Source organism: Equus quagga, chromosome 19 (genome assembly GCF_021613505.1).
Source record: "Equus quagga isolate Etosha38 chromosome 19, UCLA_HA_Equagga_1.0, whole genome shotgun sequence".
Taxonomy (NCBI): Eukaryota; Metazoa; Chordata; class Mammalia; order Perissodactyla; family Equidae; genus Equus; species Equus quagga.
In genome coordinates this window covers 21,117,890-21,141,833 of record NC_060285.1, presented here as the reverse complement: position 1 = coordinate 21,141,833, position 23,944 = coordinate 21,117,890, and the positions used below count along the sequence as shown (strand labels likewise).

The 23,944-nt window shown below is 37.7% G+C and overlaps 1 protein-coding gene across 1 annotated transcript in view; it reads left to right on the top strand.

Annotated features, from left to right (window-relative positions):
* Positions 1-23,944, top strand: part of ANO4 (anoctamin 4) — a 186,098-nt gene that overhangs the window by 84,570 nt on the left and 77,584 nt on the right. Inside the window, exons 8-9 of the mRNA XM_046646718.1 lie at positions 14,013-14,119; positions 23,370-23,425. Coding sequence (XP_046502674.1) covers positions 14,013-14,119; positions 23,370-23,425 — 163 coding nt within the window. The remainder of the gene's footprint in view (positions 1-14,012; positions 14,120-23,369; positions 23,426-23,944) is intronic.

Here is a 23,944-nt window from a genome sequence, read left to right as displayed (position 1 = left end):
ACCCTAGGACTAGAAGAACAGGAGGAAGAGGTTAGGGTTTGATAACCTAGAAGCTGATGAACCTAGAAGCTCAGAGCAGGGGCCCCTGGAGCTGAGCACCAGACCTCTGAGGGGGAGATGCTGCCCTGCTGGTGTCTCTAGGGTATGCGGCAATACAGTGAGTCTAGTTTGGAGAGTGTTTTTTTTTTTTTAATGGAAATTGGGGCCAACTGCCACTGTGAGGTTGAACTTTGACAGCAACAACAGGCAAACAGGAAAGACCAAGTCCCTTCACCCCCTTTTATTCCCTTCCAGTCTCGCTGTAGTGCCCCCTACTGGCAGAACATGTCAGAGAGCCAGCTGCAAAGTAGAACTGTAGTTGGCCAAGTCCGGACTCCAGCACCATAGAGAAGGGTATAGAAGAGAGAAGCTAAGAGATAAGTTAATGAACAGTATACTCTCTAATACCTGGAATTTTGCAATTTGAACTTTAATCCTTTGGTTAAAGTCATCTGTGTTTAAAATAAAAATATCCCTGGGAAAGGTGAAAATTTTAATGTTATTCTTCATTTACACTCCATTATGAATAAATCTATCAGATCCCTTCTAGAGAGAGAAAATAAAGAAGTGGAAGGAAGAGCTATAGAGGGGGTACTTGGCTGTGGCAGGCATGGTGATAGGATGCCACTCAGATGGTAGAGGGGAACAAAGGTCAACAAAGGAAAAAGAAAGTGGGGATTAGGGAAGATAAATTTTACCAACTTCCAAATTTTGTAGATGCTTGGCCAAGTTTCTAGGTCTTTGCTGATCACAGTGAGATAAGTGAACTGCAGAAAAGTAGGCAGATCTCGCCCACGGTCAACACTTGGGCCGATTCAGCCCCAATAAGGCAATATAAAAACAAGACCCCTAATCAAGACCAGACTAAGACAGTAGCCTTGGACGAGTCACTGAATGATCAGTTGCCTAGGTAATTCATCAAAAAGTTGCTATTGACTGAGTTACTGTAGCCTCCTAATTAGTGGAAATCTGAGGCCTGGATTATTCTAAATTGGATTTTTCTGGCCTGAGGATTAATTGGGAAATCACTTATGTTTCCAAACTTACTTTTATAAACTTTTAAAAAATGATTTCCTCTTTATTCTGGCTCAATTTTGAATACAAATAAAAGTGGTCTCTAATAAATGTGAATATTGCAATGCTTTCGCATTTTCATTCTGAAGAGCTGTTTTACTTGGGTCAGCATCAAGCACCAGTTTTGTGACAGGCACTGTGTAGGGCTGGACAAAGATGAATGGATCATGGTTTTGGCCCTTGGGGATGCATGGTTGCGCTTACACAGCTCTGGAGTCTGTGAGGCTTGGGCCCCAAATCCTAGCTCTGAAACTCGGAAGCTGTACAATTCTGAGCTTCAGTTTCTTCATCTGTAAATTGGGAATAATAATAATACCCATGTAATATTGTGAACATTAGCAACATAGTATATCAATGCCTATGGTAAGTGTTCAATAAGTTTGTCTATTATTGTTAATAATATATGTACCTGTTATATAAACAGACAATTTTAGTATATGTGACTTCTCTATGTTGATTTTCACTGTTCAACCTAAAGATGGAAACAGTTTAGAATTGGTCTGAATTGTTACCAATTCCAGTATATCACTTTTTTCTCTTTTCCTCTTTTCTCCTCTTTCCTACAGCATTACTTCTCCTTTCCTTTCCCCCATTCTTTGCTCTTCCTGCCTTCTCTTCCTCCTCCGGACTTATCCAGATTACTGCCAGTCTCCCCAGTTCCCTTGGGTGTGTACACTTAGCCAACATCAAAGGTACTGTTTGGCCTGCTGTGTCTTACCTACAGTTTTTCAGCCTCTGGCCCAATTAATGCATATCCACATGTTAGGTAATTGACAGTTAAAAAATATTTATTGCTTCAATCAATGGTTCTCCAGCCTTTTTCTACCATGACACATGGTAATGTTTACTTATTCAACGCACTCTTTTGTGCTTCCCTGTTCCTCTAAAAAAGCACATTAGAATACATGGGAATAAATTAATGTTATTATAAAGGTAACTCAAATGTATTCTAATTTATTTTTTTAAAAATAATTCCTGCATTTAGGCACTCTAACCATTATTAGGGTTGAATTAGTGGTAACTCACCTCACCATTAATCATGTCACATCAGGATGTTGTGACATATGGGTAAATTAGACTCCCAAATCTGACTGTTGCTTCTTTCTTAAGACCCATTCAAACATACATGCCAGAAATGCCACTCCTAGGTATGTTCTCCCTTGAGAAACATTTGCACATGTGTATTTTACAGTGTTGTTTGTAATAATAAAACATTGGAAATAGACTAAATATCCATCAGCAGGACAACGAACCAAGAAACTGGAGTGTCCTCATACAATAGACTTCTTAGCTGCAGGGTACCTTCTGTCAAAATGAATGAACCTCACATGGTTGCACAAGGAAAGCAAGTTGCAGAAGAATTAGTATAGCATGATACCATTTCTATAAAGCTTTAAAATGTATAATGCTATATTTTTAGGAATACTTGTTGAGGATTATAAAAAATATTCCTGATCATAGTTACTTCTGGGAGAGAGGAATGTAATGAGGAGGAGCACACAGTGGGACTTCATTTGTATTTTCAAACTTTTGTTTCTTACGTTAGTGAGTATATAGGTGTTTGATATTATTCTCGATCATTTTTGTATGTCTGAAAATATTTTATTAAAAGAGAAAGACTTTTCAATACCTGATTCGCTGGGGCCCATTAGCACTAGGAGGATCAGTAATCCTGATTAAAAGTGACAAATCAAGAGCTAATAATAAAATAATAAAACTACCATTTATGAGCATGATGTGTACACGAGTACACTGCGTACAATACTTGCTAATCCTCAAGCTTCTCTCTGAACTTTGTCTCATTTGAGAGAGAAGGAGACTGAGACTCAGAGACGTTACTTTCCTAAATTCAATGTTAGTGCTTGTCAAAACCAAGACTCTAACCCAGGTTTGTTTTACATTTCACCAATAAAGTAGATGTTATTATATGAGCTCTTGGGCTCAAAAAAGGAAATTCTATCTATCTGTGAGGCAGCTTCTTCCTCCAGAATTGGGAGAAAATAAATTTCTGTTTTTTAAGCCACCCAATCTGTAGCACTTTGTTATGGCAGCTGAGCTGGCTAATACACGTATTTATTATACTTTGCCCTTTATTGATAGTTTGATTAGGTATAGAATTCTACATCCAGCCAAAATTCTCTTCCCTCAGAATTTTGAAGGTCTTGTTCCTTTGATTCAAAAATTTAATATTGCTACTGAGAACTTGAAAAGCATTCTAATTCCGAATTCTCTTCTATGTAACTTGTTTTCTCCTCTGTGGAAGCTTGAACAATCATCTCTGCATTGTTCTGAAACATAATAGTAATGTATCTTGATGTGACTCTTTGGTCGTCTATTTTACTGGATGCTAAGTGGGCCTTTCAACTTGAATACTCTTGTCTTTCAGTTCAGTGAAATTTTCTTGAATAACTCTTGAATTTTGTGGATGATTTGCTTTTTTTCCCTTCTTTATGAAATTTCTGTTTTTCAAATATTGGACTTCCTGACCTGATACTCTCATGTCTTTGTTTTCTCTCTCCTCTATTAATCTGTGTATTTTTGCCCTAGAACACTTCTTCAACTTATTTTCTAGAAGATTTCCTCAACTTATTTTAAGTGCTTCTATTGAGTTTTTAATTTCTGCTATCATTTCATTTTAGTGTCTAAGGGATATTTTTCTTTTTATAATATTCTGGCTTTTTAAAACTATATTTTGAGCTTTTTTTACATAAACAATATTTTCTCAACTTTCTGAGTAAAACTGTTGTTTTTATGTTTCATCACTCTACATAGCGTAATTTCCTCTAAGATATTTTTTCCTGGTTATTTTTGTTTGTCTCTTTGTATTATTCTTTTATGTTAATGGATTTCTTCAGATACCTTGTCATCTTTGGCTGACTGTCCGTATTTAAGAATAGAAAATGAAAAACTTTAGTAGAAGTTCAGAGTAACAGGTAGGGCCTGTCAACTGTGGGCTTCATTGTAGGGAAAGGGCTGGGTGGTTTCATTTTGGAGTCTATATTGTCATTATCTTTAGATCTTTCATCTTAAGCCAGTCAGATTCCCCAGAGAAGTCTCTGCCAGTCTCCTGCTTGGAAAGTCAAGACCTGGCTGCCAATGTTCTGGAGTCAAAGTGGATGAAGACAGCCAGGAGTCTCAGCTTCCAGCATGCAAACATTTACTTGATCCTTCATTTTCATTATGGTATCCCTACCCCTAACCGTGCCTGATGTCTCATAGTTCATAGACTGCGTTACCCTAGTAAATAAAAATAGCCTCCATCTTCTGTTAGACTAGGGATAAGAATCTGGGGATCTAACTTCCTCCTAAACAGCTTTCAACTCGTACTCATTTTAGCATCCCCCTCACGCCACTCCTAGAGGTCACTGGTGTCCCACTTCTAAGATTTTGTAATATAAATATGATTGATGTTGGTTTTCCCCAAAGCTGGTTTAGGGTTCAGCTTTTTCTGGTCTCCTAATTCTCTTACCACTTGTCTGTCTGCTTTTCATATTGCAATGTTTTATTGCTGTTGTTTTATGCTATCTTTGTTCTTTGAGGGTTTCTTTCTTTCTTTAAACACACACACACATTATTATCATTGTCATGAGGTTTTGAGAGAGAGCAAAATTGAATGCAAGTGTTTAATTTTCCATCTTTACCTGAAAGTCTCAAAAACAAATATTTCTTAATTTGTATTTAACACTCAGAGGACAAAGATGATATCATGAAGTACAATTTGAAATGATCATTGGAATAAGAAAAATGTCTCACATAGCTCTATATTCCAGTAGCTGGTCACCTTAATCCTAAAAAGAGGCTTGAAAATCTTTACCAAACAATCAGAACTCTGAATATTATATATTTGACCCGATAATTGTCTCATCTTTTTTTTTCACTCATAACAAAATATACTTAAGGTAAGAAGGTAATTATTGCACTGTGGTTGCCCAAAGCCCCAAAAAACTCAAAATAGGCCTTGTCACATCAAAATTAATTGGTTGCTTTGTTCCTATTTAGATTCCATTAACTTGACGACATAATTTAAGTGACAGTTAACTGTATCACCTTTGCTTCTCCTTGTTAAAAAGAAATCTCTAAAAGTCTAAGAAAATTTCCTGAAATATTTATTTTTAAAGCATTAACCTTCACTTTTCTTTTTGTATTATTATGTAATACAACGTCACCTATCAGAGAAGACTTATGTATCAGTCATCTATTGCTGCATAACAATCTACTGCAAAAGGTACTGACTTAAAATAAGACACATTTTATTTGCTCATGATTCTTTTGTTCCAGCAATTTGTGCTGGGTTCAGCGGGTCAGTTCTTCTACTGCTTTCACCTGGAGTCAACATATGGCTGCAATCATCTCTTTGCTCAGTTGGGCTTGACAATCCAAAGTGGTCTCACTCAGAAGTCCAGTGGTTTGTGCCCGCATGTGGCTGGATTTCTCCCTCCACATGGTCTCTTATCTTCAGAGAGGCTAGCTGAGGCTTCTTTACATGGCAGTCTTGGGACAGTATTCCAAGCAATTAAGAGTGGAAGCTGCAAAGCCTGGGCCTGGGCTCAGAACTCACAAAAATCATTTCTGCCACATACTGTTGATTAAAGCTAGTCACAAGTCTTGATCAGATTCAAGAGGTGAAGAGAAAAATTCTACCTCTTGGTGGAAGAAGCAAGAGATTCATATCACAAAGGAGTGTGTATATAGAGGTGGGAAGAATTGTGGCATTCTTTGCAATCTACTACAGTCTGCCTTCTGGCCATAATTTATTCACATTTCTCCCACATAGAAAATACAGTCATTCCCATCCCAGGATCCCCAAAAGTCCCATCCCAATATGGTGTCAGGCTTGACGTCCAGGATCTCAGGTTCCACATCAGGTTCCACTGGGGATGAGAATCCTTGGAAGCAGCTCTTCAGGTATGGTTCTTCTTGAACCAGAGACCTGTGAGTGAAAAAGACAGGTTAACTGCCCCCTACATTTCCAACAGATAGTAGGGTGATGGACACAGGATAATTACCATAGATGCTTCCATTCAAAGTGGAGAGCAACAAGAAGTATATAGCAGTTACTGACGCAGTGCAGTTCTGAAATCCAGCAGGGTACATTCTTCAAGCTCCTCTACTCCAGGGCCAAGAAACATGCCTTGAATATTTATCTGGTCTGTTTCCTGCTTTGCCATATGCCTTAGATTTTTAAATTTATAAAGGTCAAGAAAGTGGTTATAATTATAAAGTAATTGTACAGTAGCATCTACAGGTAGTTAAATGCTTCTTGACAAAGTTACCATTTCCTCTTAAAGTTTTAAACTATGGGGATTTTCATACCTTTGAGGTTATTTGTTTTATCAATCTCAAATTCTATAATATAGATGTTAAACCAAGTTTAAAAACCCTCTTCATTGCTTGTATTTCCTCTAAAGGAGTACCACATACCAAGCTTAATTATAACAAGAAACTGATTTTGGGGATCTTCAAGAAAAAATGTAAAAATTTATCTGTAGTTTAATTTGACAATTTCTGGAACATTCAGTGGGCCTCTGGGTAATGGAGAACACGTGATCTATTTACTCAGGCCCTAGAGCAGGGGACAAGACAGTCCAAATCCTGTCTTTATAGAGCTTGCATTCTACAGGGCAAGGGGGCAGACAGTGAACATGTAGCCACATCCCCCACCTCCTATCCCAATAAAACAAATTTCAGAGAGTAAAACATAAGAAAATAAAACAAGGTACTGGAACAGAGAGAGAGTGACCTGTGGGGCAGGAGAGGGACTGTCTTACCTAGGATGGTAATGAGGTGACATTTAAGTAGATACCCAAAAGTCATGCGAAAATCTGGGAACAGCATGAGCACAAACCCTGGACAATAACAAGCTGGGTTATTTCAAGAAAAGAAAAAAGGGCAATGTTGTTGTTTTACAACAATTAAGGGGGAAGAGGAGAGGAGATAAAGTTGCTGATGTAGACAAGAACCAGGCCATATAATAGGATTTAGACCATGGAAAGGAGTTTGGGCTTTGTTCCAAATCTACGAGAAGTCATTGAAGAGTTTTACGTAGAAGAGGGATAAGATTTTATTTATGTTTTAAGAGATCATTGCTATATAGAGAATGAACTAGGGGAGAAAGAGTAAAATTAGAATAGTTAAGATAGCTATTACAGTAGTTCTGGCAACAGCTTCAAAGCAAAGAGAGTGAGAATGATCAGATTCAGGATAACATTTGGGAAGAGGGACCCAAAACTTAATTGGATTTTGAACATGAGAGAAAGAGAAGATCAAGGATGAGTTTGAAGTTTGTGACTTGAGAAACTGGCTGCATAGTAGTGCCATTTTTTAAGATGGAAAAAACTAGGGGAAAAACAAATGTTTCTCTTACAAGAGAGCAGATCAAGAGTTCTGTTTGGAACGTGTTTAGCTTGTGTTGTCTCCTAGACTTCAGATGCACTGTCAAATAGGCAGGTGGATATATGGAGGACAGTCATCTACCAACTAGGTTTGACAATCTATCTCAATACTTTATAGTCTCACTTTGTGACTGTCTAACCCCATCCTCAGGCAACTAAGACATTATGACCCTCGTTTTCCTGACTCATAACTGCATCCCAAAGAAACTCAATGACTTCCCCAGAGCCACACAGCTAAAATTAAAGAGCAGGACTTGAATCCAGGTCTTCTGGCAATCTGTACAGGGACCTGGAGGGTGCTTTCGCGCCTCACCCACTCACCTGCTTCAGTTTTTGTAGTCAAAGGGAGATGCAGGATAAGGATCTATCATTAAGGCTCTTCCCACATGCTCAAAGTATAGTCTACAATTTCTGTGTCGTCAATGTGGTATCTGCTGGCCACATGTAGCAATTTTAATTTTTATCAACGAAAATTAAATAAAAGTAAGAGTTCACTTTCTCAGTTGTGCTAGCCACAGGTTAAGTGCTGAATAGCAGCATGTGACTCGTGGCTATCATATTAGACAGCACAGATACGGAATATTTTTATTATCTCAGAAATTTCTATTCAACAGTATTGGACTCTAGACAATTCAAAGTAAAGTAATTGTGAAGAAAGTGAAGTGTAGTCTTATCTTCATAGTGTTGCCCTGAGAGGAAATTTTAGAAAAAGAAATGAGTTGTTATCTTCTTTAAAAGTGGCACACTTTATAATTAGCTAATTTTATACCCAGCTCTAATGAGCACCTTTCCCCAATTCACACCCTTGAATGTTTGTGTGTTTCTTCTTTTATCTAATACAGATAGAAGCTTCTCTGAGGAGAGGAGCTAGGTTCTTTCCACCTTTCCATTCTCTTCATTCAAAATACATATATACATAACACCCATGTCCCTTCCAACACTCCACCTACTTCCACACACAACACCCTCAGTCAATGCACAATGCTTTGCACAGAACAAGCAAAATGTTTGCTTGTTAAACAACCAGCATATTACAATGCTGTGGACACCTGGCCGCAGGAGAACCTATCAGTAAAGAGCAAATAGTTGCATCTCCAGATCTGTAACTAACCCCAATTTCACGGCATATTCCTTTTGCTTTTCCTCCTTTCCTAGCAAAGAGGAACTCAGGCATCTCACCAAGTGGAAACAGGGCTGTTCACCTCTGGAGAAAGCAGGAGAGTTAGAGACTAGAGGGAAGTCAGTGGGAGCTTCAGTCTCAAGTCTGCCCTTTACTTAGTGAGCAGGTCCTCGCAGGGCAAGATGGAAGCATCCAGAAAGCCCCATTCACACACACATGCACATAGGCAGACCTGTGCTCCCAGCAAGTCATCTTACAAATGAATGGGAAGATTCAGCACAAGACAGATGATTTTTGAATCCTCCCTTGTCCCCTGCTGGTTGTGTGACTTTTGGCATATTATATAACCCCTTTAAGAGTGTAGGATGAGAAGATATTATGTTTAGAGCCTTGACCACATTGTTGATCCTCCACCAGTTCAGAGTTTATTCCCTTCCTCACCTCTCAGGGTAAAGGTGAGAACAGATCTTGAACAGAAATTGCATTTTCCCTTTAAGATTTCTTTTTTAAAAAATATTTTCATTTTTTAAATTTATTTTTTAATTGCAGTAACATTGAATTATCACGTTATATAGCTTTCAGATATACATTGTAATACATTTCAAATTCTGTGTAGATTACATCATGTTCACCACCCAAAAACTAATTATAGTCCATCCCCTCACATGTGAGCCTAATCACCCCTTTTGCCCTCCTCCCCTTCCCCTATGGTAACCAACAATCCAATCTGCATTGCTATGTGTTTCTTTGTCATTATTTTTATCTTCTACTTACGAGTGAGATCATACGGTATTTGACTTTCTCCCTCTGACTTATTTCACTCAGCATAATACCCTCAAGGACCATCCATGTTGTCACAAATGGCCAGATTTCATCATTTCTTATGGCTGAGTAGTATTCCATTGTGTATAAATACTACATCTTCTTTATCCATTCGTCCCTTGATGGGCACCTAAGTTGCTTCCAAGTCTTGGCTATTGTGTATAATGCTGCAGTGAACATAGGGGTGCAAGTATCTTTATGCCTTTGTATTTTCAAGTTCTTTGGATAAATACCAAGCAATGGGATAGCTGGATCATATGGTAGATCTATCCTTAATTTTCTGAGGCTACTCCATACTTCTTTCCATAGTGGCTGCACCAGTTTGCACTCCCACCAGCAGTGTATGAAGGTTCCCTTCTCTCCACATCCTCTCCAACATTTGTTGTTTCCTGTCTTGTTAACTTTAGCCATTCTGACCAGAGTGAGGTGATACGGATGGCCAACAGGCATATGAAAAGATGCTCAACATCATTAGCTATCGGGGAAATGCAAATTAAGAAATTTTTCATTTTTTATAGGTAGTACTTGCATATGATAAAAATTTCCCACGTTTGTACTGCAAAGTTTCCTTCCTATTTTCCCAGCTCCCTAGATCTCCCCAGAGGCAACCAGTGTGTCCAGATGTGTATGTATCCTTCCATAGTCGTTCTATGCAGCACAAGCAAAAAATATGTCAATATGTTTATAGCTATGTACTTCCTTATATATGTATATTTTCCTCTTTGACCCAAGCAACTGTGTGACTGTTTTGAACCTTGTTTTTTCCCTGTAGTATCTTGGAGACTTTTTATATCTATAGTGAGCTCCCTTGATCTCTTTATAGCTGTAGAGTATTCCATTCTAGATTTGTACCATAATTTATCTTTTCCCCCACTGATGAGTTTTTTGGGTCATTTCTAGACTTTTGGTATTATAACCCATGCCATAATAAACATTATTGTACATCTGTCACTTTGCATGTGGATCAATGTATTTGTAGAATAAATTTCTAAAATAGGAATTGCTGGGTCAAAAGATATGTAATGAGGATATACACATAATTTTGATAGACCTGGTCAAGTGGCCCTTATAGAATTTACACTAGTTTGCTGTCCCACCAGCAATGTATGAGAGTACAGCTGAGTTTCTAAGCCTGTGTGGAGTCCTGATACCTCAGAGACTTAACACCAAGTCTTACATTTGCCGGAACAGCTCAGCTTACGTCATGTGTGGGGGGTTTCATCTGAAGATAGTTATTTTAGCTAAGTGGCTAAGAAAAGCTTGAAAACCATGATGTAATAAATCATCACTGTTTCTTCTCTTAACCCTCCAGTTTGAAGGAGTGACAGAGGAAATGAGTTTGCACCACACCCTACTGGAAGATCCTTAGGCAGGCAATGTTGAGAGGAGGGTTCAGGTGATAGTTGGAAAGGTGGAGGAGGTAGAAAGATTTCCAGGAAGCAGGAGTAGAGGCTAAGGTATAAGGAGATGAGATTTAGTCTCTTAGTCCCCAGTGGTAGCTAGTGTTCTCCAGAAGGTCAGCTCATTTGAGCCAACTTTAAGGGCTTGTCATGTGCCAAGCCCTGTACTAGTGCTGGGAATACAGAGATGAGCATGGCTGGTCCCTGCCCTCAAGAAGCTCACACAGAGAAGTCAGGCATGTAGGCAAACAAGTTCTATATAATGTCGTAGAAGCAATAGCAATGATATCAGTTAACTCTGAAAGCTTATTAAACACCAAAATCTGGGCTCAGCAGGCCTCATCATCTCACCTAATTCTACAAAACCTCCATGAGAGTGATTAGTGTTATCCCCATATCACAGTTGAAGAAACTGAGACCCAGAGAAGTTGAGAATGGTTCCAACATCACATAGTAAGTGAGAAAGCTGGGGTTTAGACTACAAGGTCTTAAGGGAAAGCAGGAGTGGTGTTCGAGCTAAAAATCCACCTCCCTCCTCCATTAAATGGTTCCTGCTTCCTTCTCTTTGTATAGCACCACTTCACTTTACAGGGTGAAGGGTGAAGGTCAGGGAAGACTCTTCGAGGGAGATATGAACTGAGCTGAGGCTTGAAGTTTGAGTAGAAGCAAAGAGAGCATTCCAAGCAGGGAAATTTTGAGCTGATCCCAAGAAAAGCCAACCTCCAGGAGTCAGGACATTTCTGGCACAGTGAGGCAGGTGAGTGGAGTGGATAGGAGGGCAGCCTCTGGAGCCATACTGCCTGAGTTCAAATCCTGTCTCTGCCCATTATTAGTTGAGTGACTTTGAGTGCATCACTTAGCCTCTCTGATTCTTCACCTGTCAGATGGGGCCAAAAAGTACTTACCTCCTGAGTTATTACAAGGATTGAATGAGTTAACATATCTGGAGTGCTTAGAATTGTGCCTGGCACATGCTCTGTATATTTGTTCCCACTATAGAATCTGCAGGCTCCAGCTACAACCTAGATGTAAGGAAGAGGAAAACAAAATTTTGGAGCTTGTATGTGGTACCTATTATAGAGAACTATTACATGAGCTCACAAAATGTAATGTGGTGCTATAAAAGGAGAAGGAAGCAGAAAACCATTTAATGAAGGAGGGACATGGGCTTTTAGCCTGAAATTGTCTTGTCAAGCATGGTCGTGCTTATCAGCTTTCAGTTATCATCTGAAATTGTGAGTCAAAAATGGGCTTTTTTATTTGTCGTCTATTTCTTTATGACACCTTTATTTGGTATTAAAACGTAATGGTCTATCTCAAATAAGGTGAAAAAGCAGAGGAGGATAGAATAAAAGGAAGCACACATTTGATGTAACTCTTGGTTTTTCTCCTCTTCCTCTTTGCTGTCATAAAATGTCCTCAGAAAACCCTAGAGAAAATATAAGATAATTGCTGCAGCTTCCTCATTCACCCACATAGCATTTGTCTCTCATCTTTCAAGTCAAATTTCTTTTTTCTGAGAGCAGTATTCTATAACAGAATCCAAGAGAAGTGAAAGCGAGAGGAGAATACTTCTCCAAGGGGTTGGTTCATGTGATTTACATTTTGTCTTCATGTTGTCTGGCCTTTCACTTTTTTATGTTATCCCAAACTCACATTCCCACCTCTGTTCCCAAACCAAACCTCATGCCTGGACCACTATTTCTCGAGGCCAGTTTTATCTCTTCCTCCCATCATTTGAACAACTCTTGAGACTCTATCTTCTTGAAAAATGTTTAATAGCAATTTTCCCAATGTTAACCCTCCATGATCTTTGCTTACTGCTATTTAAAAACCCATACCTGTGCTATATACCAGCCTCTCACTAGATCCTGGGGCTAAAGAAATTATGACAATTCACCCTTTTGTCCTGAATGAGCTCTCAGTCTTATGTGGAAGAAAGGCAAGCAAAAGGAGGTTGATTCTGCCCATCTCTGCATACGATCATGTTTATTTCCTTTATTGTTTGTCTTCCTCATTAGATTGGAAGCCTCTCAAAGACAAAGATTTTATCTGTTTTGTTTACCACTGTGTTATCAGTACCCTACAGAGTGCTCTCAATGAATATTTGCTGAACGAATGAGTGAAAACAAATAAATGACAATACAGAATGATCAGTAAATTGATGTATTTGCAAGATAAGAAATAGCTGAAGAGAGAGAGCAGGAGTGTAGTTAGAGTGGTGGGGAGACTTGCTGAAGGAGGTGACTTCTGAGTTGGGTTTTGAAGGCGATGTTACCAACTTTGATATGGCCTTGCATGGTGTCCAACTCACATGAACTACCCAATAAAAGTATGCTGAGTTAATGAACTTTACAATTGAGGAACCACTTACACATACAGTATCTCGAATATTCTACCATTTAACGCATTCCTGGAAGGGGAGGACACGGCCACTTTATGCTGGATTATGTGGCCCTAAAAGCTCTATCTGTCACCTAGAAAAGCTCTCAGTAGGCATGGAAAACCCAGTGTTGTCGGGTGTGTGTGTGAGCTCTATGAGAAACTTTGGAGGCTGGATGGGCCAGTGGCTGAGAGAGAAAGCAATCTTAAGTATATGCTTTGGAAGAGGGGTCCCATCTGGGAAAGAAGATGGGAAAGGAATGCACAGAGGCAATTTCTAGAGACTCACCTCTCACCTTCCCCCTGATCCAGACCAGAGCTCATTACTTAACTCTGTGTCTACCACCCAAGCAAGTTTCAGATATTAAAATTCCTCAAAAACCAAGTGGTTATGACATGAGAGGGGATGGGGCAGAAGACAAAAGGAGATAGAAACAAAAATGAATTTTTAGTTGAATTTATCTAATGACCTTACTGAGGAAAAAACCAGATATGAGGCCTAGACTTGCTATTAGTTTATTTTAAGGTTTCTTAATTTTATTTAGCTCCAGCTCCTTCCTGATATGATGATGTTAATGCTCAGGAGACTGAGAACCAAAACTGCTGAGATTTGTGAGCCTCTTCCTTCTGGTGTGATCTCTGGGCTCTCTCATGCTGTCCCAGAAATATCCTCTCTATGATTGTTTGAAGATACCTCTGTATGAGTAACACCAAATTGTATCAAAGATTAGATCACTCACCTCCCATTAATCCTCAACTTGTGTTTTCAATATGTGTGTGCAGCTTCATCATACACAACAAAGACACTTTCTTCAATAACGCCACAAGAAGTAGAATTGTACATCATATTTTACAAAGAATAAAGTATGAAGAAGGAAAAAACAAAATTGGTAAGTAGTATATTAGTATAATAAGCTATATTTGATTTGGAGGGTTACAGACTTTTTCCTTTGGTTTTATTAAGTTTGTACCAATTCTGGAAATGCTTATCATTTATAAAACCTCTAACTACTCCTTGATGGAGAACTCACAAGTATAAAATCTTAATGGCATCCTTAGATCTCTGTTTTAAGTAGCATGTTATCTCATTTATCTAAGATTATGGAGAAATTCTCTTAATTTAACAAATATTTATGGAGTGCCCATTATGTGCCAGGCGCTGGACTAGGTGTGGGGAGATGAGCACAGTTCTCTCCTGGAGAGAATTTCAAAGCAGACAGTAAACAAATATGTAAATACAATTAGTAACATGAAGAAACTGAAATGGATGATGTTACAAAGATAGACTGGTAAAGGATGAGGGTGAGTTCAAGGTGGGATGGAGTAGCTAGGGACAGCTTCACTGAGAAACTGAAATTTGAATTAAGACTTGAATGACAAGAGTGATCCAGCATGGGAGGATGGAGGGGTAGGTGTTCCAGGCAGAGGGCTCTGCAAGTTCAGAGATGAACTGTCACATGTGGATAAATTCTCCAGATAATCATCTCCCCCACTAAATAGCCTCCATAATTTATATTTTGGGCATTTTTGTGAGAACATTTCCATATTACATTATGAAATTTCCTGCCTTATTAAACAGATTATCATATATCAAGAGGATTTGGGTGGTTTTGTACTTATCTCTATCCCAGCAAGATTTTTATCAATAGTTTGAATAATGACCTGTATCAGTCAAGGTCTAATCAGGAGACAAAAATCACACATAATTTGAACATGGAAAGTTTAATGTAAATAATTAACTATGACAGAGGATGGGAGTAATGGAGGATTGGCTAGTAAAGGGTAAGAAGAACTCTAAAGAATAGAGGAATAGCAGATGTTTAAGAGTTGCCACCACTTCTAGAAAGATTCTCCCCCAGCAAAGCTGAGATCCAAGCCCTGTTGGAAAGGGTGCAGCTTTAGTTCACTAGGTGGCAGAGCAGTGTGCTGAGGGTTCTGTGCCAATAGGACTCTCTGGGAATCTGCCTTCCTGGGTACTGGGGGAAGCCGCCTGGAGAGATTTCAAGGAAGACATTACTGGGAAGTGTTACAACACCAGCACTACTCTGTGAAGCTGTTCAAGGGGAAATCTACCCTTGGGGAGGTGTCCTGTGCTGCTGGCTACCATGCACTGCATGAACTGGGTCCCGTAGAAGCTGTGTGTTGTAGAAGCCTGCAAGAGGAGCATACTACTACCAGGAAGACAAACTCCTTCCTCCTCCAGTGTCCCTCCAATGCCTCCTACTAACAAAGCTTAACACTGTACCATCTGAATGGGAAATATGTACAAGGTCCAGCTCCATTATTGCAAAGCAGGCAATGAAAGTGCAATTGGAGCTAAAGGGCAATAAATTGACAACTGTCACATAGCTTAAATGGTCTGTTCATCAAGCTTTCAGGTGGAGTGGAGGCTGGAAAGATGCATTAAATGTTAGTCATTGAAGTCAGGAGACTAAAAATCTCAAGTGATCTGGAAATCTCAGCAAAATCCTGCAAGATGACATTTAATATTTTGTAAATGTAAAGTCCTACACTCAAATTCAGCAAAACAACTACCCTGGTACAGTGTGGGAGAAGTGTTGCCCAACAAGATCATGAGAGGAACAGACTTAAGAGGTTTAGTTGAATGCAAGCTCAGTGTGAGTCACTAGAATGAAGCTGCCAAAAACTGCTTTGATCCCAAACCACATAAATTATAATAGGGAGAGATAGAGAGCTCCCTAGTCCAGATCTGAATAGACCTGGAATATTATGTTCAGTGAGTCAAGTCAGTGAGTGTGGTGAAATGGAACCTGATTTAGGTTTTTCTTTAATGGGATTGTGGGTTAGCCCATCCTCATATTCTCTGCAGCGGTGATCTATCCTTGAGACACATCCTCTCCGTAAAGTCCTCCATGACCATTCCAGCTTGAAGGAATTCCCCTTCTTCTGAATTCCTATACATTTTTGGAGTGTTTATTTGATAATTAATCATGTACAACTTTTCTTTTATTATCTTGAATTATTTATTTTCAATGACATTATGAAAATTCTACCATCTAAAGAGAACCAGTGTTAACATTTTGGTGTACTAAATAATTTAAATATTATGTTAATTACTTTTTCGTATTTGTCCATGTGATTTTTTTTTTTAACAAACTTAGGTTGTGCAACACATACTTTTTATCATGCTTTTTTCAGTTAACATCGTTTCCAAAACTTACTAGAAAACAAGTGAGTGGATGTGAAATGGCAGTAACTATTCTAGATTATTTCGAAAAATGCAAATATTTTTTAAAAACAGTGACTTTGCCGTTATTGGTATTATAATTTTCAGCACACTTCACAACTTATTATAGCTCACTAGTGTGTTGAGAATATGCAGCTAACGACTTCTAGTAGATAATAAGCTCCTTAATTGTAAATAAGCTGCTTTATTTGTATTTGTATCATCATTGCCTAGCATAGTGCCTAGGATCCTGCCTGGGATATAGTAGGAGTTCTTGGTGAAGTGAATTGAAAATCTTTTAAACGTGACCAGTATCTAACCTTTAGCATCCTTACACAATCAAAAACTGTGTACAATGAAGCCATACAACAATTATTCTTCTTAATTTTTGCATCTCAAAATGTGGGCTATTTTTATGGCTAGCCAAGATGAAGACAAAAGGGGAGAGAGTGATCAAGTGTTCTGAAGGAACACAGGAAGTGTAGTATTGTTACCAGTAAGAAATGGTCTTTGAAAAGCTTCTCTCACTTGATGAAAGAAGGAGAATTTTATTCAAAAATCCAAATGCTTTGAAAGTTGGTAATGATGAATGGCAAAGTATTTAATTAGAAATGACCAATCCCAGAGTAACTTATTAACCCAGGATCGGGCATTATGCTGAAAAATATGGAATGAAATTACAAATGCTCTGTTGACCCAATGTTTCATTGTCATCTTTAGTTTCATAAATAAAAGAAACAACATGTTAGAAGAAAATTTATTGATAGAATCAATGTTTATCCAGTGTTATTTTCTGCCTGCAACTCTTCTGAAAGTGGCATCTTGCATGAGCCAACATTGGTTACAGATAACACAAAAATACTGATGTGTAAACATGATTCGTAAGGGTATTTCAGTGGAGTGTAAGCTACCACTATGTAGGTTTTTCAACTTCACTCTGAATTTATTACAACTGTGAAAATCAAACCTGTTGAAATTCATTTTCAAAATAGGTTAACAATTAATAGATCAACAAAGATTTATTTAAAAATATTAGTGCATAAAATCAATCTTGAAATTGGTTTGCTTTTTCAAAATTGGTGCTCAGAGGGGAAGCTAGTAAAGTGATAGTCTTCAAATATTAACTGCTTTCTCATTTAGCAAGACTTTGATAAATTGTGATAAACTTTCAAAGATCATCATCAGAGTCTCTTATTAGGTCCCTGTGAATCCTATTTTTTGTAATATCTGGGATGTTTAGAAATTATTGATGAGATATGTGGAATTCTCAATAGAGACTCCAGGAAATCAAAGCTTTCTACATGATCATTCATTCATTCCAAAGTGTTTATTGAGGGCCTCCTGTGTGCTAGGCAAAACACAAAGCCCTATGGATATTTGTATTTCAAATACTTTTCTTAGACATTTAGTGTTAATGTCAAGCATCTTAAAACACTGTGTTACTATCATTAAAAGTACATAAACATTGATTGACTCTCCATCAATAAAAAGTGAATCAGTGCATGTTCCATTTTCCAGTTATGCTGAGCCTCTGAACTCTAATCTCAATCTAAAGCATAGAGAGCATTCCTCTATAAGTCACTTGACAGACGTCCTTCCAGTCATCCTCTTTGAGGTACATTTTAGGAACTAGCATAATTCTTGATCTGAAAGAAACTTTAAAGATCAACTCATTAGACTTCGACTTCTGGCCAAAATGGAAGAACAGGCACAAGATTTACTATCCCACCTGAACCAATCAAAAAAGAAAAAATGTATGAAACAACTGTGTTCAAGACACTGAACTTTGGGCAGCCAAGATTACGAATCTCTGAGAGACAGGAAACAAATGAGGTGAGTCCTACAGTTGCCCCACCTTACTACCTTGAGAGAGTTTCTAGACAGCAGCACAGGGAGGGAGAACCTAGGTAGAACTGGTATACTCCTTGAGTTGAGAAGATGTTGCTGAGAGTCCAGGAAACCAAGGCAGCTAGAGTTCACAGAACAAAGTGCCAGAAAGCAGAGAGCTCCCCAGAGAGAAAACCCTGAAGATCTGCATCAATACTTGAGGCCCCCCTCCAATATTCAGCAGAGTACTGATTGGTGCATATGTGTCAGGAAACCACCTAAGGCCAGAAGAATAACAATCCAAAAAGATTTCCAGTGAGATTGGAACCCCACATAATTCACAAAGCATTGAATGTAAATGGTCTAAACATCTCAATCCAAAATTCAGAAGTTAAACAGGAATAAAAAACCAAGACCTCATTTTTTGCTACCTGCAAGAAACACACTTTAAATATAAAGACACAAATAGGTTAAAAGGATCAAAAAAGATATATCATGCTAACTAAAAGGAAACTGGAGGGGCTATATTGATATCAGACAAAATAGACTTAAGAGCAAAGAATACTGCCAGGGATAGAGAAGGCCATTTTATAATAATAAAAGTCAATTAATCAAGAGGACATAATAATCCTAAATGTTTATGCGCTTAATAACAGAGCTTCAAACTACATGAATCAAAAGCTGATAGAATTACAAAGAGCAGTAGACAAATCTACAATTATGTCAGATGTTTCAAAACCCCTTTCTCAATAATTAGTAGAGCAAATAGAAAATCAGTAGGAGTTAGAAGACCTAAACAACATTGTCAATGAAATCAACTTAATTGATCTTTTAAACTACTCCACTGCCAACAAAAGCAGAATACCCATTTTTTTTCAAGTGCGCATAGAACATTACCAAGATAGACCACATTTTGGGACATAACACAAGACTTAATAGATTTAAAGGGATTGAAGTCATACAGAGTATGTTCTTTGACCACAGTGGAATTAAATTAGATGTCAATAGGAAAATCTCTGGAAAATTTACAAATATTTAAAACTAAGTAATATACTTTTAAATAACTCATGGGTGAACAAACTCAAAAGGGAAATTAGAAAGTTATGTTGCACTCAATGAAAATGAAAACACACTATATCGAAGTGTGCAGTACTTAGGGAGAAATTTATAGCACTATATGCCTATATAGGAAAAGGAATGTCCCAAATTTATGACCTTCCCTCCCACCTTAAGAAACTATAAAGAGAAAAGGAAATTAAATCTAAAGTAGGTAGATGAAAGAAAGTAATAAAAATCAGAGAAGAAATCATGAAATAGAAAACAGAAAAAGTGATAGAGAAAATCAGTGAAATCAAAAGCTGGTTCTTTGGAAAAGTTCAATCAAATTCATAAACCTTGTGGTGTACACACCCTCGAGTGACTCCTCATTGAGTCATTCCCATGTAATCCCTTCCTCTTAAGTGTGGGTGGAAACTGTGGCTTACATCGAACCAATAGAATACTGCAAAGGTGATTTTGTCACTCCTGTGATTATGTTACATTATATGGCAAAATTTAAGGGATTTTGCAGATGTAGTAAGGTCCTTAACGAGTTTCATTTTGACTTAATCAAAAGAGAGATTTTCTTGGGTGGGCCTGACCTAAATAGGCAGGCCCTTTAAAAGAGGATTTAGGCCTTCTCTGAGCTCGGAAACTTGAAGCAACAGGGACTCCCTCTCTCTGTTGCTGGTTTTGAAAAAGCAATGTGCTGGGAATGCTGGAGCTGCAAGGAAATGAATTCTGTCAACAACTAAAGAAGCTTAGAAGTGGATCTTTTCCTAGTTGAGCCTACAAATGAGAATGCAGTCTGGCTAAAACCTTGACTTCAGCTTTGTGAGACCCTGAGAAGAGAACCTAGCTAAACTACGCCCAGACTTCTGACCAAGAGAAACTGAGAGATAATAAATGGATATTGTTTTTAGCTACTAAACTCCTTGTAATTTATTACACAGTGGTAGAAAACTAATACAAACTTCTAAGCAAGCTAATCTTGAAGAAAAGAGAAAACACAAATTATCAGGAATGAAAGAAGTGATATCACCCTAGAAATTGAAAGGATGATAAGAAAATATGAATAATCTTCTGTCAATAAATTTGACAACCTAAATGGACAAATTACATGTTGCAGACGTCACTGTGTAACAACTGACAGACAGGTGGTGTGGTTCCCTGTCTGGGAAATGGAACCTGGATCATGGCAGTGAGAGTGCCAAGTCTTAACCACTAGACCACGAGGGCTGGCTGTGATCATCTCCTCAGACACAGAAAAAGCATTTGACAAAATTCTACATTCATTCTTGATAAAAACTCAGCAAACTATGAATAGACAGGAACTTCCTCAACCTCATGAAGTTCATCTATGAAGTACTTACAGTTAACATTATACTTAATGGTAAAAGACTGAATGCTTTCCCCCTAAGATAAGGAGCAGGACATGTATGTCTGCTCTTGTATTCATCATTTTACTAACAGTGCAGTAAAACAAGAAAAGGAGTGAGAGACATTCAAATTGGAAAAGAAAGAAAACTCTCTTTATTCTCAGATGACATGATCATCTATGGGGGAACTCCAATGGAATCTACAAAAAGGCTAGTAGGGGGGCTGGCCCCGTGGCCGAGTGGTTAAGTTCGCGGGCTCCGCTGCAGGCGGCCCAGTGTTTCGTCAGTTCGAATCCTGGGCGCGGACATGGCACTGCTCATCAGACCACGCTGAGGCAGCGTCCCATATGCCACAACTAGAAGAACCCACAACGAAGAATACACAACTATGTACCGGGGGGCTTTGGGGAGAAAAAGGAAAAAAAAAAAAAAAGGCTAGTAGAACTAATAAGTGAGTTTAGCTATGTTGAAAAAAACAAGATTGATATACAAAACTCAATTATATTTCTATAAACCAGCAACAAATAGGAATTGAAATTTTAAAGACAATACCATTTACATTAGCATCAAAAAATATGAAATATTTATCTGACAAAAGATTTGTAAGATATGTACCCTGAAAACTATAAAACATTGCTGAGAGAAATTTAAGACCTAAATAAATTGAGAGATATACCCTGTTCATGGATCCAAAAACTGGATCTTAAGATGTCAATTCTCCTCAGTTTAATCTGTAGAGTCAATGCAATCTCAATCAAACTTACAAAGTTTTATGTGTATGTGTGGAAATTGACAAGTTGATTCAAAAATTCATGAGGAAATGAAAGCACCTAGAATAGCCAAAACAACTTTGAAAAAAAGAGCACAAATAGAGGGCTAACACTACCAGATTTCAAGAATTATTATAAACCTAAAGTAATCAAGAGAGTATGGTATTGGTGTAAAGATAGGCAAATAGATCAGTAGAACAGAACAGAGAATCCAGAATTGAAGCCACACATATATGAACACTTGATTTTTGCTAAAGGCTTGAAAGCAATTCAGTAAATAAAGGATTGTCTTTTCAACAAATGGTGCTGGAATAATTCATACCATATACAAAAAAATGAACCTGTCTATAAAAGTTAACTCAATTGGATCATAGCTGTAAATGTACAACCTAAAACTGTAAAAGTTCTAGGAGAAAGTCTTTGTGACTTCAGGTTAGTCAGAGATTTCTTAAATATTATAATACTAAAAGCACAATTCACTAAAAAATGGATAAATTGGACTTCATTAAAATTAAATTCTTACTCTTTGAAATATATTTTTAAGAGAATGAAAAGAGAAGCCATATACTAGGAGGAAAAATTTTCAAAGCATATATATAATGAAAGACTTTCATCTAGAATATATAAAGAATGCTCATAACTTAATTTAAAAAATGGGCATAAGATTTGAATAGATATTTCACAAGAGAATACATATGGCAAATAAGCACAGGAGAAAATTTTCAACTTTATTATTTATTAGGGAAATGCAAATTAAAACCACAATGAGATACCACTGCACACCTATTAGAATGGCTGAAATTAAAGACTGACCATACCAAGTGTTGGCAAGGATATGGAGGAAACTGATCTTTCAGACACTGCTGATGGAAGTTTAAAATTGTTCAGTGCGTCAGAAAATAGTCTGGCAGTTTCTTAAAAAGTTAAACATACAGCTACCATATGATCTAGCCATTCCACTTCTAGGTATTTACCCAAAAGAAATGAAAGCAGATATCCATACAAAAACTTGTACATGAATTTTCACGGCAGCATTGTATGTAATAGCTCAAGACTGGAAAAACCCAAATGTCTATCATCAGGGGAATAAACAAAGAGTTATATACCCATATGATGGAATACTACTCAGCAATAAAAAGAAATGAGCTATAACATGAATGAATCTCAAAATAATTATGCCAAGTGAAAGAAATCATAGAAATCAATGATTGCATTTATATAAAACTCTAGAAAATGCAAGTTAATTGCTAGTGACAGAAAGCAGATCATTGCTTACCTTGGAGATGGCATAGGGAGGAGTGGGAGATTACAAAGTGGCATGATAAAACTTTGGGGGTGATGGATACATTTACTATCTTGATTGTGCTGATGGTTTCAAGGGTGTATACGTAAGTCAAAACTTCTCGAATTGTGTGTTTTAAATATGTGCTGTTTATTATATGTCAGTTACACCTCAATAAAGCTATTTAAAAAGGCCCACATATGCAACAGCCCTCCCCCGTTTTATGGATGAGAAAATTGAGACCTGAGGACAAGAGGACTTATCTAAAGTCATACCACTAGTCCAATGCAGAGAAGTTAGATTTGTCCATGTTGAAGTTTCCAGATGAAAATAGAAGAGCTCCTGTGGAAAATGATCTTTTTGATGATAAATTCCTCCACTTTTCTCAGTACATTCCATTCTCTATGCCAAGCACTGTACCAGGTGTGCTTCATTGTTTTATTTCTATTTGAAACCCTGATTTCCCAGCCCTTGAATCCAGTTTCCAAGCAGATAGCAAAACTTCCTTTCTAAACTATTGGCATCTCCAAGTGGGTTTGAGTCACATTTGAAAACCCAGATTGTTTTCTCCAAAAAGTAGCACCCTCACATTAGTCTTGAACGTTGTGAGAATTCAAACTTGGTATTAATTCGAGTTGGACTTTTCTGTTGTTTTAGGTCTGAATCGTTTGCTTACCAATGGCTCCTATGAAGCTGCATTTCCTCTGCATGAGGTACAGAGCTGCCTTTTCTCCTTCTCTGTCAACATCTCATTATTAAATCAGCTTGTAAGCATAGTTATTACTTGAGTTTGTTGATGTGACATTTGTTCAGAGTGAATTTAATTTGTTCAATGGGTAATTAGGGAGGGCCTACTTGCGTTGTGATGTCTCTCCCCCAGCATAGATTTATTTCTATAGTGTATCTTTTTATGTAATTGCAAGAATAGTTGAATCAAGAGTCACTCAGCATAAATTCAGAGGAATAGCTGAGGGACTCCGAGTCATAAAATTAAAGAGGCATTGAAATTTACATGAGGCACCAGACCCAGGGGGAAAATGTTCCTAAATGTATAGTCTCTGCAAGAAAGAAATTGATAGCTATTCTTTAAAGAGTGGGAGGAAGCCATCTTGCAAAGTCTCTGGTAACCAAAGGATGATAAATGGAAATTAATAGTATTGTACTTATCATTGCTCATCTAAGGTACATAAATTCTGATTTTTTTTACTTGTCTTTTGATTTTTTTACTTATT